The sequence below is a fragment of the Fusarium solani genome, assembly GCF_023522795.1.
Source record: "Fusarium solani strain SB1 chromosome Unknown bctg00000006, whole genome shotgun sequence".
NCBI lineage: Eukaryota > Fungi > Ascomycota > Sordariomycetes > Hypocreales > Nectriaceae > Fusarium > Fusarium solani.
The window spans coordinates 1,038,620-1,053,041 of record NW_027072151.1 but is presented as its reverse complement, the minus strand read 5'-3'; the positions used below and the strand labels follow the sequence as shown (position 1 = coordinate 1,053,041).

The window sequence follows — 14,422 nt, the reverse complement described above, 5'->3', positions numbered from 1 at the left end:
CGCCATCGCTCGCCCGCGGAAAAGCACGCTTTTTACATATGGGACGATACATGGAGCTGTGATAGGAGTAAATCGACTCGTCTATGGCTTGTGGCTGTAGCTTGAAGGGCCGAATATGGTACTTTGGGAAGATGGGAGCTTTATTACTTCTCAGCCGCTCAAACTATTTGACAACCATGTCTATCCGACAGACCGACACATTTATAACCTATTCAACAAGAAGTTGACGCGGTGTAGCTCATTGGGCGACCTACCGGGCTCTGTAGCCAGCCAATGGCCTCAAGTACACGGTCCTCCAAACCAGCTATCGCGGGATATTTTAGTTGGCAAAGATGGCGCATCAGTTGCGGTTGATTCGTCGCCTACGATAAGCATTGCGAGGTATTCTGATGACGGTAAGCTCGCCGTTGTCAGAACGTCCAAGCGGAACAGACATGAGATGGATGGGACAAGGCGACAGTCCACTACCCCCATTACTACGACACTCTCAAGGTACGAGAACTGATTTGAACATTATATTAATCGCAGGGAAGTATCCAAATGCATATCCCGCTAAATCGCATCGTGTATGTGGACTCCAAACTCCAGCCGTATCCCATCGACGGATACGTTCAAAACTCCTTGTAACGCCTTGCAACAATATCAAACCAACCCTCGCCAGCTTTTGTACCTCCTGTTCACCACTAGACCACAGCTCCGTATCGCACAGAAGCTCGCGACGACGGTGGAACGACCGACTGCTCGGGCCCGCAGCGCTCCAGCTCCCTCAGCCATGCATTCATCCTAGCCTTCTTGTCGTCCTCGAGACTTCGGTGGTCGAGCGCGTTCCATTCGTCTTCGCTCAGACTCCAGAGCGTCAGATGCTCAAAAATAGCCATGACGGCAGATATAACGATGACGGCGACGGGGTTTCCCCAGTCGGCAGACCATGCGGCGTAGAAAATGAGGACAAACGCGTCCAGCGCGTCGCTCAGGAGGTTCACCACAAGGGCGCGTGTAACTTCGCGACGAGCAGTCGGGTCCGAAGGCGTATCGGCCGTGTAGAGGAAACCGGCGAGGAGCACGTCGCGCACACCAATCAAACTAGCAAGCATGTATGCACTTCCATCGGGAGGAATATCGAGGGCCCAGAGACCGAAGCGCGGGTAGGCTATGAGGGAGAGACCGCGCAGGAGACGAACGAGCGTGAAGGTGGCGATGGCGAGGCGCTGGACATTGTTTGCGACCGAGGGAGGAGGATCGGGCGATTGCCTCGCAAAGAGGGGAGTGGCGACGGCGGTGGGAGTGGAGATGGGGAGCAGAGGGGTCGTCGAGTCGGCGGGCATGACCTTTTCCTTTTAGTCTATCAAGAAGGGACTATCGTCGAAGAAGAAACTGTGAGCGTCTGACACGGGGGACAGAGGAGGGGACGAGGCCGGCGTGTCTGGACTCTCGACGAGCTCGAATTTATCTCGAGACTGGATGAGGTAGGTGATGAGGAGAAGAGAGATGGGGACGGTGAAGAGAAAGGGCACGACAGCGGCGAGCAGCGTTATCAAGGCGGCGGCCATGATGATCCATCAGCTAGTTATAGGCTAAGGACTGTAACGTCGAGCTTTCACACACACACTTGGTCAAAAAGAAAAAAAAATAAGGCTCACGCGTTTCCCCACAGACCAGGAATCGTCATGGGATGGTCATGCTGAGACGGGCATGGTGGCGCCGATTTGTGAGGGTGTCATGACCCCGGGCCCCTCCATAACCGTCCAAGCTTCTTCTTCTGATCAGGATCTCGATGGCGCTAGAGACGGCAGCTATTCAGTGACGAGTCGGTGAGCGGCAGTTCTACTGTAACACAAGAGACTCTGTTCATCACTTTGACTTCTGTCATGAATTGTTGAAGATTACAGTACTGTATTTCAGTGGCGAGTCATGTCAATCCATCGCGAGTCACCTCATTCTGTCTCGCAGCGAACTGGTGGAGGTCCAACCTCTCACCACTCGCATCCCCATCCCCATCTGCGCATCATCCCACGCAGCCTTGGCCTGGCCTGCTTTTTCTTTCGCTTATCCGAAAAATCCAGAGCCAGTCGTCTCCTTCCCGTGGGAGATCCCCATGTCGTGCACACACACTGCGACGCTCCCTCGCAGCGAGAGATAAGAAAAAGGCTCCTCTTGTGGGGGTCCCGGTCTATTTAAACAGTCCACATGACAACTCAAGCTTTCACGGCCTAGCTGCTTCTTTACTTAGCTCTCACAGCTTTGCAGATTCAATTGCCATCTTGGGACTGTCGAGCTTCTATCTCTTGGCACTAGGACGGGATGGTGTGCCAGCTTCTTATGGCCGCATGCATCTCCATCTCAATGTTTGCATCTTGGCAATCACAATGGTCATTTCCCCATGCCTCGAGTTGCATTGTTGTAGCCACCATCTCGAGGGCCCTTTGAGGCTCTTGGTCACCACACCGACCGGCTCATCGTTGCCGGATCCTTAATCTCCCTCCCATAGGACTGCAAAGCCCCAATAGCGATATCGGACATGGGTGCTGGTGAGGCTAATCTGCAGTCTGGCTGGTTGTCCCCCATGGGTTTGCTGAAATCGACGAGCGTCACGCTGGACAGCCTCTTTCCATCCAATCCACCAGCATCATGTTCCACAATGTAAATCTCCCTACTTGACTCCGCGGAAGTTCAATTTAAACTTCACTTTCATAACCGAGGCCATCCTAACCCGCGGCCGAGAGGATATGCGATGCCTCTTGTTGGCTTCCATCAACGACCACACACTAACGCCTCAAATCCATTCCACGGGGACCTCGCAGTCTGCGGCTCGGCAGAGAAAGCCATCTAAGAGGTGCCCGGCCCGAGGTGATCGGGGACTTGTTGAGATCTTCATAGGTGGGAAGCTTTGTGGCTGTAGTCTTTATTCTCCATCTACGCGACATTAAATGGCGTCCCGAGATCTTGGTCGTGATGGGGTGGTAAAGAGGGTCGTAGATCTTGGCACCGTAGATCCGCTCATCATCTTAATTCAAGCAACATTTGAGGCTATCTTTATCCGCAAGGCCGGTGGGGACCTGGTCAAGGTTTCTGGCGTGGTGGAGATGTCCTCCCGGAGATGTCCTCCCGGAGATATATGCCATGACGGCTTACACGCTGATTTGGGCGCATTGAAAGATCAACTGTGAGCATGGTATTGCGGAATGAAAGGGGCTGACCAACAGAGAAAGACCTCGTCTCAATTGCATGCTGTCTCTATTGGTGATCAGCGTGCTCAACAGGACGAGGCCACTACAGCAAGCAGTCTTGCACCATCATGCAGCTAATCAATTACAATTGCTTCGTGGTTCCAACCACATCTTCTTGGCTTATTCTCCTCCATCACCAACACAGCTCTTTCGTCCAGCAGCAGATGAATGTCTCAGCAACCCCCCATTACGCAACCGCATCCAGCAACCAATCGCAGCCATCACCAAGTCCAAACCTCTACTACCACGAGGCTCGAGCGCAAGAAACGTCAATTCCAAGAAGTCAACAATCTCCAAAACCAGGAGAATCCAGGTTAAGCACTCACGTCTCGTTGGTATGCCTCAGCAGATCCCCTCAACGCCAAACTGCCCTACCGAGTCCGAGGCCCCGGGGAACGAAGACCTAAACTATCGAACAAAAAGCCTCGTTCATCACACCTGGGTTAGACACGCGGCATCCCGTCCCCCTCACTCGCTGTCATGATGCGCCATGCCGTCCCGACTGGCATTAAAGCCCCGGGCCCAGACTCTTGGGTTCGTTCCTCTCAAGGTTTTTCCGTCACAAGCTTTCTTGGAACGCCATCGACTTGGCAGGTTTTGCTGTCAATCATGGCTGGCAAATGGCAAGTCTTGTTATTTAGTGGTTTATATTAGTGGCATCTTCCATGCCTTTTTTTCTTTGTCTCACGCACATTTCTTGTTCTCTCTTCTCCCTTGCCTCAGTAACCTGTCACATTTCTGCACCAGGATAATCCACGAGGGGATACTCTGTACACTGGGCATACCTGGTTTTTGCGTCTGTGCCCCACTGGTCGACCGAGGTTTCACTTCTCCTCATAGGGGACCTCCTCCTCTCGCAGACATTGCATGTTTGTCTCGTGATTCTATTCTTCTCTCTTTATCTGGAACGTCCCGCTCGTCATTGAACCTGCGGCGCGTTGGCGGGAGTTACAGTTACCGGCGCAAAGCATATATCATCATGGGGGACAAACGAACAAGCCCTAGGGCGAGTCCAAAGGGGAGCCCAAAGGGCAGCCCGCGAATACAAGATAAGCCGGATGATGTCAATGATCCAGGTATGGTAGCACAAAGCAGAGACCTAAAGGGGGGTTGACTGCCACGAGGGGACCACACTCTTATAATAGAAACTAACCCTCATAGAACAAGCACAACAACAACAACAAGAACCCCTCCCCCAAAACCAAGGCCTCCTCCACGGAAACGCCCTAATCGAGGCCGGCGGCAGCGACGAAGACGGCGAATTCTCAGCCAGCGAGTTTGACGCCGACTCGATAGCCGGTGACTCTGACTCTACCTCGATCGGCTCGAGCATCTACGAGCACAGCTTTCAAAACGGCCGTCGGTATCACCGCTATCGCCATGGTAGATATCCACTGCCGAATGACGAGGCGGAGCAGAATAGGGAGGATATGCTGCATGCCATGATGCTGGAGGCTACGGATGGGAGGTTGTGCTATGCTCCTATTGGGAAGAATCCGCAAAAGATTGCTGATTTGGGGACGGGGACGGGGATATGGGCTATTGAGAGTATGTGGACTGGCTGTTTAAGTAGAGGCGCTTGCTAACGCTCTCACAGTGGGAGACAAGTATCCGAGTGCAGAGGTGCTAGGTCTCGATCTCAGCCCAATTCAGCCTTGCTGGGTACCTCCAAACGTCAAGTAAGTCATGATACAGCGAGTGCCATTATGTTGCTAATTCTATCCAGGTTCTTAGTCGACGACGTTGAAGATGAGTGGCTCAATGGCGACGACTTTGACTTTGTCCACCTCCGCAACATGATCCCCATCCTCAAGTCCCCGGTGCTTCTCCTCAAGCAAGCATACGCGTGTGTATCCCATCTCACCCCGACTTCCCCATCCTTCTTCTAACCCTCATCAGAAACATGAAACCCGGAGCCTGGGTGGAACTTCAAGACGTCGACGGCCAAGTACACACCGACGACGACACCATCCCTGAGGACTGGCCCCTTAAACGCTTCACAGAGTGCCTCGTCCAGGCCTTTGCCCAGTTCGAAACCAATGCACATGCTGCTGTATTTGGAGGCCAGTACCTCGCCGAGGCAGGTTTCATCAATATTCAACACAACTACATCAAGCTTCCCTACGGCACATGGCCCAAAGACAAGTAAACGACCCCCCCTTTAGCCCCTGACGAGAATACTAACAAATACAGGGCAATGCGTCTTGTGGGCATGTACTATCGTACCGCCTGCGAAGAATTCTTCCCGCCGTAGGAGCCCTCCACTTCCCCAAGATGGGCTGGGAAAAGAACGAGATGGAGATCTTCTTTGCCGAGTGCCGCAAGTCGATGAGAGACCCTCGAGTACACGCCTACGGAAAGATGCATTTCTGGAGCGGTCAGAAGCCTCTTGACGCCGAGTAAACACTTTGTAGATGGGTGGAATTCGTCAAAGAGCGTGTTTTGGGTAAAAAGACGGCGGCGTTGTAGACAACAACACTGCGCACTATGTGCTTTATGAATCATGGCTATCAGATACCAAACTTGTTAATCACCAAACTCCTAAACTTTTTTTCATACACCGTCTAGTCAATCCTTTATATTACCACCCCTTCACCTCCGTCCCTTCTTCACCTTTTTGCTCCTCGGTTCCTCGCCGTCATCCGCACCCCTCCTCTTCTTCCTGCTCTCCTCAAGCAACTGCTGCATACCCTCCGTGGCCTTGAACTTGGGGTTCGAAGGATCAATTGCGTACTCGTGGCTCTCAAACACAGCCTTGAAACGGTCATCTGTAACATCCATCTTGAAGTCCTCCTGCAGACCGCCGCGCGACTCCTTAGCCTCGGCGCGCTTCTTGGCCTTGCCCTTCTTCTTCTTGTTCTTCTCGGCCTTGATGATCTCGTTCATGTCGAAGTGGTCCAGGTGCGCAACCTGGTTGTCGTCCGCGTCCTCGGCCATGACCTTTTCTAGCTGTGACTTTTGAGCCTTGGACTCGGCTTCAGCAGCCTCACGGGCTTGACGCTTCTTGAGGCGCTCTTCCTTGCGGATGGAAGTCTTTGATACTGGCGCAGGGTCATCGGCAGTGGTGAAAAAAGGATCGTCGAATCCAAGGTCCTCTGTCTCAGCGGTTGGCGCATCTACAACCTCCTCGTCAGATTCGTCAGGGTCACGACCTTCTCGCTTGGCTCGAGCCTTTTCGCGCTTCTTCTCCTTCCGCTCCTTTTCCTTTCGCTTGTACTTTTCGATTGTTGTCTCCTCCGCAGCGTCCTTCTTGGGGGCGGATTCTGTGAGGGCGGGCGTAAACGTGATTTCCATGTCACCAACAGGTCCATTCTTGGAAGCCTTGGTAGGCTCCTGAGACAAGCCCAAGGCTGCTCGCATCTTTCGACGCGCCAACTCCTTCTTGGAGAGCTTGGGTTCATCCTCTGCCGCTTCCTCCTCCTCGGCAACCTCCTCCTCCACGTCATCCTCGTCCTCGCTATCACTAGCCAGATAGGCCTTGAGGTCGTTCTCCTCAATCTCGCCGCGCTTACCAGTGAAAGCACGGTTGATGGACTCCTTGCGCGAGACCTCCTCCGGATGCATGTCCCAAGTGAGCTTCACCTTGGAGCTCTGCAGAGCATTGGTGACAAACTCAATGGGGGTATAAGAGTCGGGCACCTTGTCGCATTCATCTCGGGGCTCGTCATCGAAGGTGACGTCGTCGGGGACGAACCGCAGGTCGAGGAAATTGGAGGAAGACTGGTACTCTCGTCCGTCGACAGCCTCATACAGCTTCTGCGCAACCGATGGGCTCGAACAAATCATGACGGCGTAGTAGTACCGTAGACGGTCGAGCTGGTAGGATCGGAGCGCATCGCTGTCAAAGTCCTGGTCATCACCCTCCTGAAGCAGGGCCTTTTTGATCTTCTCATCTCCATCCTCACTCTCCTCGTCGCTGTCCTCATCAGATTCCTCATCCGAGTTGTCGCCCTTGGAGTCCTTGAACAACGCCTTCGGGGGTCCCTCGACTTCCTCCTGCTGCATGCGCTCCTTGCCAAACTCGCTGGGGTAGACTGAAATCTTCTCAATGCTACCGCCACTCTCTGGGAGGAAACTGTTGAAAAGAGCCATCAAGTCAGTAGACTTGACGTGATCCCAGTCGAGGTTGACAATGGCGATTCGATTCGTCACCTCTCCAGCCTCGACCTCGTTCTGCTCGTCCTGGAAGCGCTGCATGTCACCCTCAGCGTCAACTTGCGCGCCACCCTCCTCCTCGTCGGAATCAGACTCATCGTCAGAGTCAGAATCCGATTCGGAAGAAGAGAAACCGCCGCCACGCGCAGGGTCATAGTTCTCATGTGCCTTTCGCAGCTCCCTCTGAACCACCTCGTCGTCGTCAACCTCGATGTCCTCCTCCTTCTCCTCCTCATCCTCATCCTCATCTTCCTGACGGTATAGCCTCTGGAGAGCCTTCTTCTTGGAATCCGACTTTACTTTTCGGCCGTATCGATCAACTTTGGCGGTGGCAGTAAACTCGTTGTCCGTGAGCATGTGCGCGAATCGCTTGTCGATTGTCGTCTTGGTCTGCTTCTTTGAGGGCAGCCGAAATCGGGGATCGGTTTCAAAGTCTGCGAATCGCGCATCGGCGATCCGGCTCGCGGACGAGCCGCCCTTCTTCTTTGAGTTCTTCATGTTGGTGTGCGACGTGAAAGAATTGAGCTGCGATTTTGCGATGCTTGATGGAGGGGCAGAAAACGCATAATTTTTTGGCGGTCAACTTTTCTGCCCAAGGCGGTGAGCCCCTATAAGTCGGGTCCACACATGAACGTCAAGGCACCTCGAAGCATCACGAATAGACGTCCATTCTCCATGACAGAAGCGACGGTATTACTCAATAGTTTTAATGTTTTTGATTGCCAGTATGTACTCAAAAGTTCATTGCTACAAACGAAAGAGGTATCTAGATGCCCAATTTTCCAACACCCGACGCCTTGCATTCAGCCAAGTTCAGTCTACCATCAATGGAGGACCTTAGTTAACCTCCTCCACGAATCCAATCTGTCTCCTTGCATCCGCACCTCCTGGAACTGAGGCTATCCGCTTCGCCAGCCTCTCCTGTGTCTCTACCAACTTCTTTTGAGCCTCCAATCTCTTGTTAATCCGTTCATCGGATCCTCTCTCGATGCGATCCAGCTCCTCCCGTTCACTAACCCGCAGGCTGCTGAGCGCCTGAGCGTTACTTGCGCGCTCCGTATTCATCTTGGTTTCCCATTCCAGCATCTTCTGCTGTCGTGTCTCCTCGGCCTTCAGTTCCGCCGCAGCCACCGCCTTTGTGCGATCGAGGCTTGACTGGGTAAGTTTATGTTGCTCTGAAAGGCGTCTCTTCAACGCAGCATTGAAGAGCGATTCCTCCAGGTCAGCCTTGTGTCGAGTCGACATGAGGTCTTCATTATGAAGCTTGCGGCGGCGGGCATCCTCGATCTCTGCCTTGTTCTCCCAGATTTCTCTTTCCACATTGGCCACCTCCTTTCTCCGCGCGAGAGCAATGGCGTGGTCTTCCGACTCGAGCATGATGCGCCTAAGTCGAGCTCTTCGTTCTCGCTCTTCGACTTCCATATCAGTTGGCAAACCAATGGCATCATCTGGCTGGTCTCCCGAGTTCGCATAGTACACATCCACCGCCCGATTCTTTTGCAGTAGCTCGAGAAGTTGATCTCGCGTATCCGACTCGGCCATAACCTTCTTGATATACATTGTCGGCGAGTAAGTATACTCGCCATCAGTGTAGTGGTTAAAGGGCTTGTTGATGTCCTTCCACATGGCTGCCTTCAAAAAGACCCGGGTGGTCGCAAGGGCGTCCGAGGCTTCGAAGCAGAGAAGAAGCAATGATTTCCCATGTGACTTGATGCTCAGGTCAGACCCTGCCTTGACCAGGAAGGTCATAACCCTATTCATGAGCTTTTCCCGGTCCGCCGTGAGCGCTCCCGAGTTGGATCCATTGAGGCAGACCTCACCCAGGGCACTGCGGCCGTCATGCAGTGGGCTGGGGAAATCAGGATGGTGACCATGCTCCACAAGGACCGTTACTGCCGCCAGATTCAACTCCCTGGCAGCGTTGTGCAACGATCCATCATCTTCCGACTGGTCAATGGCGAGGAGGTTGCCCATCATTCGAGTAGATAGTTCACCACCGATCTCAGTCGCCATCGAGAGTGGTGTTCGACCCATGGCATCGGTAACATCGACGTTAGCGCCTTCGATGAGTAGTTCTTTAACAATGTCTGGTCGGCGAGTTTGAATGGCCAGCATGAGCGGTGTCGTCCTGCTTATTGTTGTTTCAAAGTTGACGTTGGCTATCAGAGTTAGCACTTGTTCGTGTGAGGAATGTCAGGGACTCACCGCCGCGCTCGATCAGCATCTTGATCAGGTTTGAGCTGACCTTCTTCTGCGGTTGAGCAATGGCCCATACCAACACCGTTACTTCTTCAGGCTCGTCGACCTTATCGTGGATGCGATATGTTGTGGTCTGGTCGTGGTAGAATCCGGCGTCCAGCAATGTCTGTAGTACCTCGGATGATCTTGGATACTGCGAGATTGCCTTGACCAGAATTGGCTCGGATCCAGGACTCCGTACCATGATATCCAGCCCAACCTCACCATCACGGTATCCAGAAAACAGTTCAAAGAGCCTCAACACCTCGTCGGGGGACCTAGCCGTGTCGAACAACCGTTCAAAGGCAAGGGAGAGCGTTTGGGCTGATGGCTTGCAGGTGAGTAGCTTCTCTGTCCAGAACGCGTTGGCCTTCGACGCCGCCCAAACCAGAGGTTCCCCATTCTCGTAGTCAACGTCCACACCATGTTCAATGAAGAGCTCAACGAATTGGTCAGCCAGCGACTCGGTTTCGTCTGTGCTGTTCTTCATCACCAGAACCATGGCACCACTCAGAGCGTCCCCGTTTGCTCCCTTTTCCAGGAGCATCTTTGCGACTTCGAAGCCTTCCGGGCTAAACCACGTTGCGAATTTCTCGGCTGTAAAACCGCCCGAAAAGATGTGGTTGATGTCTTGCTCAGAGATGTCTCGCGCCAACAGCAGCTTCAACGGAGATGCTTTGACACCCTGCACAGCCTGAACCATAGCGTAGCAGCCATTGGTCAGGGGAGATGCTCCAGAGTCAAGCAAGAGCTGAATCAGTCTTTCGTCTGGTTCCTCCTCACCAACAGCCTTGCTCAAGGCGATGTGGACCTCGTCAGTAGCTAACATGCCGGCTTTGAACAGATCCTCAACAATCTGGTATCGAATGTCGCGACTTAGCTTCCAGCATGCCTTCAACGCTCTTATCAATGTTGGGGGTGATGCCTTCTTCTATTCAGACGCGTCAGCAACTCCACATGCATTAAGGCTAAGCCACTTACCTGGTTGCTCCCCTGATGCCACAGCCCCAGTAACAACTCAAGATTTCCAACGAAAGCACTCCTAGTTGCCGCTACGACCGCTTCACCGTTGCTGTAATTAGGGTCCGCGCCAGCTGCCAACACAACTCGCAGAATCTCCTTCCCTGCTTCGCCGGACTTGGCAGCCGACACGAGTTGAATGTCCACAACTTCACCCGAAACACCTCTCTTGAGGAGCCGTTCAAAGACCATAGCTCTCTTGTTTAGATCTCCAACTTCAGTGGCAGCCTGGAAGCCTCGCTCAAGAGTGAGTTTCTGAACGTCAACATTTGACCTCAGAAGGACGTCCAGAACCTCAACAGAGCCACCTCGACATGCCTCGATAATGGCCTGACCGTCATTTGTCGAGATGCTTGCGCCATGGGCAATCAGGACATCTCCAAGCTCAAGGTCTCCATCACGAGCCGCGATGAGCAATGCGTTGGAGGCTGCTTGCGGGGATACCCCAGCTTTCGCCAACCGACTGCAAATGGCAAGCCTCGATGTCCAGTCCGTGATCTTCATTGCTGTGTCCAGGCAAGAGTTCCTGACCTCAATTGTATGCTTGGTCCGCGAGAGAAGCAGGTCAAGGATTTCAGGTGATTCCTTCGAAACAGCCAACGCCAACGCCTCGCCATCTGAGGCATCAGCAGAGCTGGCCAAGGTACTAACCAGCGCAAAATCAGAAGTGAAATGGCCGATAGCATGACCAAGTGCCCTATTGACCTCACGTGGTAGAGCGCCAGCTTCGACCAATGTCTTAGTGAAAGCCAAGCGGTTCATGGGGTCCGAAATGGACAGCGCATGAGGCAAAGCAACCGCAAGTGAAGCTGGGGTTGGAGATTTCTCGCAGTTAAACATGATGTCAACCAGTGGCTCTCGAGCTGCAGCAACTGCAGTGCACAGGGGCCGTGCCTGGTACGCATTTGGGTCAGCGCCACTCTCTAGCAGCTTCTTCAACGTGGACAAGGTAGACATGGACGATTTATCCGAGCTATCTTGAACGAGAGATTGGACTTCCCGAACTAGCATCGAGTTCAGGTCGAGTTTCCTAGCCGACTTTGATAATATCACCCCGAGCTTCCAGGCCTTGTTGTCTGTGGACGGAAGCGGCGCCAATCCGTCGAGACAACGGGGTATTGTGTCCACATTCTGCTTGCCAATGCTGAGGACTGTGTCAAGGACCTTTGGATCCGGATTCTGAACGGCCTTTTGGAGTATCTGGCCGTCAAGGGCGTTGATGTCGGCCCTTCCTTGTTGCAGAATGAGATGGAGAAGGGACATATCGACTGGCTTTTCCGACAGTGTTGCGAGCAAAGCATCAGCCACATGCTGCACTCCAACACTTGCTCTGGCGTTGAACAGCATTGCCATCATATCATAGCGAGCTCGGTGGTCTGTAACCTTCATCACATCTTGTATGCGTGCCGCTGCTGTCTGGGGAGAAGCGGCTTGCATCAGCGAAGAGAGAAGTCCGAGATCCTTTTGTGCAATAATGGCGTGCAGTCCAGCTCCTTCATTGTAGTTGATATCCGCATTGTACTTCAAAAGCAGTTTGATTAGAGCGTCATCTCGCTGGTAAGGGTCTTCGCTGATCGCGTCTTGCAGGGCAGTGTGCAAACATGGGCCAGTCAATGCCCCTTTGAGGAAGAGCTCGACCATGTGATATCGATCTCCATTCGGGAGGCTCTTGATCATGGGGAAAATGGCCGAGAGGGTTTCATTCGAAGGCCTTGCGGCAAGAATCCTCGAGGTCATATCTGCGTCTCCTCTCATGACAGCAGTGCGTAAAGCCTCCCCATTCTGGAAATCTGGGGACGCGACAGCATGGCGGTTGTTGATGCGTGGCTTCCCATGGCCATTGGGGTGTCCATTCGTTTGGTCATGAAAGTGGGGGTTCAGAAGAAGCTCGACAGATTCAGTATCTCCGGACTTGGCTGCTAGGACAAGACTTTCGTTCAAGGCAGCCCCGTTGGCACCCTTCTTGAGCAAAATACGGAGCAACGCTTGTCTCGCTCCAGCTGGCGCTTGCTGTGGGATCAGAGAGACACAGTCCGATGCCAGGGCAGGGTCAATGGCAGTAGAGCCATTGAGCAAAGAACTGACGAGACTCACTTGGCCCTTCGATACGGCAGCCTTCAAAGCAGAGGCATCATTGTGCTCAACAGAAGCTCCGTAACGGGCCAGAAGATCAGCCATCTCAAAGAACTGAGACTCACAAGCCAGCTCGAGCGATCGAGCAAGAATTTCACCTTGGGCACCACAGCAGAGTAAAAGTTCGGCAAAGTCGAGCTTCATCTTTGGGTTCAGCTTTGGGTGTTCAATGAGTATCCCGAATGCCTCTTCCAGGCCTGGGCTTTGAGGAGGCTTGTTTCCGGTGGCAATGGCCATCGCGATGTCTCTTCGCTCGTTGTTGATCGCAATTTTGAGGGCTTCAGCTTGATTGTAGTTTCCATCTGCTGTAGAGCGGCTGAGATGCAGAACAGTGTCGAAACACTTTGATCTTACAGCATCTGTCAATCCTTGCGAGACGCAAACCGGTGATGGTCGCCCCTCTGATCGTAGAATGAGGGCAACTATGCCTGATAGAGCAGGCACAGAACAAGCTTGGCGGAATTCATCCTGGCCCTCAGCAGTTTGCGAAGCATTCGCGCCGTATCTGAGGAGAACCTCGACGATTTGTGGGTTTCTAGTCCTAATGGCCGCTGGGAGACAGGTATCGAGTGACAGGGGGTCAGCATGAGGAATGAGAACCTGGACCATTTCGAGTTGATCTCGCTCGATAGCAGATTTAAGCAGTCGTGTGCGATCGACACCGTTATCGAAACTGCGACGTCGATTCAATAGTCCAGACTTGTGTGTTTGCATGCCGCTGAGATCGATACCCGCAGCAGCCAACTTTGCGATGAGAGCTTCAGCAACACCGGCAGATCCGGAGCTATCAACCCAAGAGTTCAACACATTGAAGATCTCCTTCGTGTCCCAATGCTTGCCCTTCTTGAGATTGCCAGATGAAAAAGCTCGGGAAAGACCACTCTTGGGCCGTAGTTGGGCGACTTCGGCGCATCTCCTCTGCAATAGGCCTTCGGCGACCTCATCGTCGGCTTGCGTTCTGAAGGAGGGCGGCTGTTGCGGCCGTGCAAGGGGAGCAGGTGCGCTAGGCGGAAAGGTAAAACCCCATTGCTGCGAGAGCTGAATGATGCGCCTCTGGCGGGCGTCGGCCGGAGTCTGGTGCATGTTTGCTTCAACTTGGAGCTGTCATTTGGAAGATGCAGGGCTGCAAGTTGTCCACCGTTGCCGACCGAGGCCTGATCAGGGTAATTCGCGCTCCAGGCGTCGTGAAACAGAGTGATCCTATGTGGCGGAAGGTCGGGAAGCTGACGACGCTCAGTAGAATAACGAGCGAGAGGGTTCAAGCTTTGGAGCGGCGGTGGAGGATGTCGAGGCGACGTAAAAATACAGATTCAAGTTGAGGAAAAAGATGGAGGAAATCCTGAAGCTGCATCCCCTCATAGGTAAGGCTGGGACCTCGAGGCCAATATGCAAGAGCTTCCCCGGTGCCTCCTTCCCTTTAAACAGGCCTGCAATTGGAGCCTTTGTTTTCATCTCCCGTCGTTACAGCTGCCTGGGGTTGCGGGCCATGAGCCCCACTGAGCCACAGCCGCAGAGTGCCCCACGCCTCAAGGCCTCATGTCACAGACGGGGCCTAAAAGCTACCCGCGAGGAGTGACGTATGGTGGAGGCAGCGCCAAGAGTTAGCGCTAAAGCACGCGTCTCCTCGAATTCCATTCACTGAAGTTTTA

At 53.3% G+C, this 14,422-nt stretch overlaps 4 protein-coding genes across 4 annotated transcripts; 1 reads left to right on the top strand and 3 right to left on the bottom strand.

The window, feature by feature from the left end:
• Positions 1 to 683: 683 nt before the first annotated feature.
• On the bottom strand, positions 684 to 1,550 carry MRS44_010040 (uncharacterized protein; the record flags this gene model as incomplete). The annotated part of the gene is made up of 2 exons (XM_065619974.1): positions 684 to 1,334; positions 1,392 to 1,550. The coding sequence occupies 2 exons, from the start codon at positions 1,548 to 1,550 to the stop codon at positions 684 to 686; spliced, it is 810 nt and encodes a 269-aa protein (XP_065476163.1).
• Positions 1,551 to 4,206: 2,656 nt separating this feature from the next.
• On the top strand, positions 4,207 to 5,630 carry MRS44_010039 (uncharacterized protein; the record flags this gene model as incomplete). Its single annotated transcript, XM_065619973.1, has 6 exons — positions 4,207 to 4,303; positions 4,389 to 4,775; positions 4,825 to 4,906; positions 4,954 to 5,073; positions 5,127 to 5,372; positions 5,465 to 5,630. The coding sequence occupies 6 exons, from the start codon at positions 4,207 to 4,209 to the stop codon at positions 5,628 to 5,630; spliced, it is 1,098 nt and encodes a 365-aa protein (XP_065476162.1).
• A 189-nt stretch (positions 5,631 to 5,819) lies between these two features.
• On the bottom strand, positions 5,820 to 7,880 carry MRS44_010038 (uncharacterized protein; the record flags this gene model as incomplete). Its single annotated transcript, XM_046276532.2, has 1 exon — positions 5,820 to 7,880. The coding sequence occupies one exon, from the start codon at positions 7,878 to 7,880 to the stop codon at positions 5,820 to 5,822; it is 2,061 nt and encodes a 686-aa protein (XP_046131522.1).
• A 339-nt stretch (positions 7,881 to 8,219) lies between these two features.
• On the bottom strand, positions 8,220 to 13,856 carry MRS44_010037 (uncharacterized protein; the record flags this gene model as incomplete). Its single annotated transcript, XM_046272771.2, has 3 exons — positions 8,220 to 9,541; positions 9,588 to 10,551; positions 10,602 to 13,856. 3 exons carry the CDS (start codon positions 13,854 to 13,856, stop codon positions 8,220 to 8,222), a joined length of 5,541 nt encoding a protein of 1,846 aa, XP_046131523.1.
• Between the last annotated feature and the right edge of the window lie 566 nt (positions 13,857 to 14,422).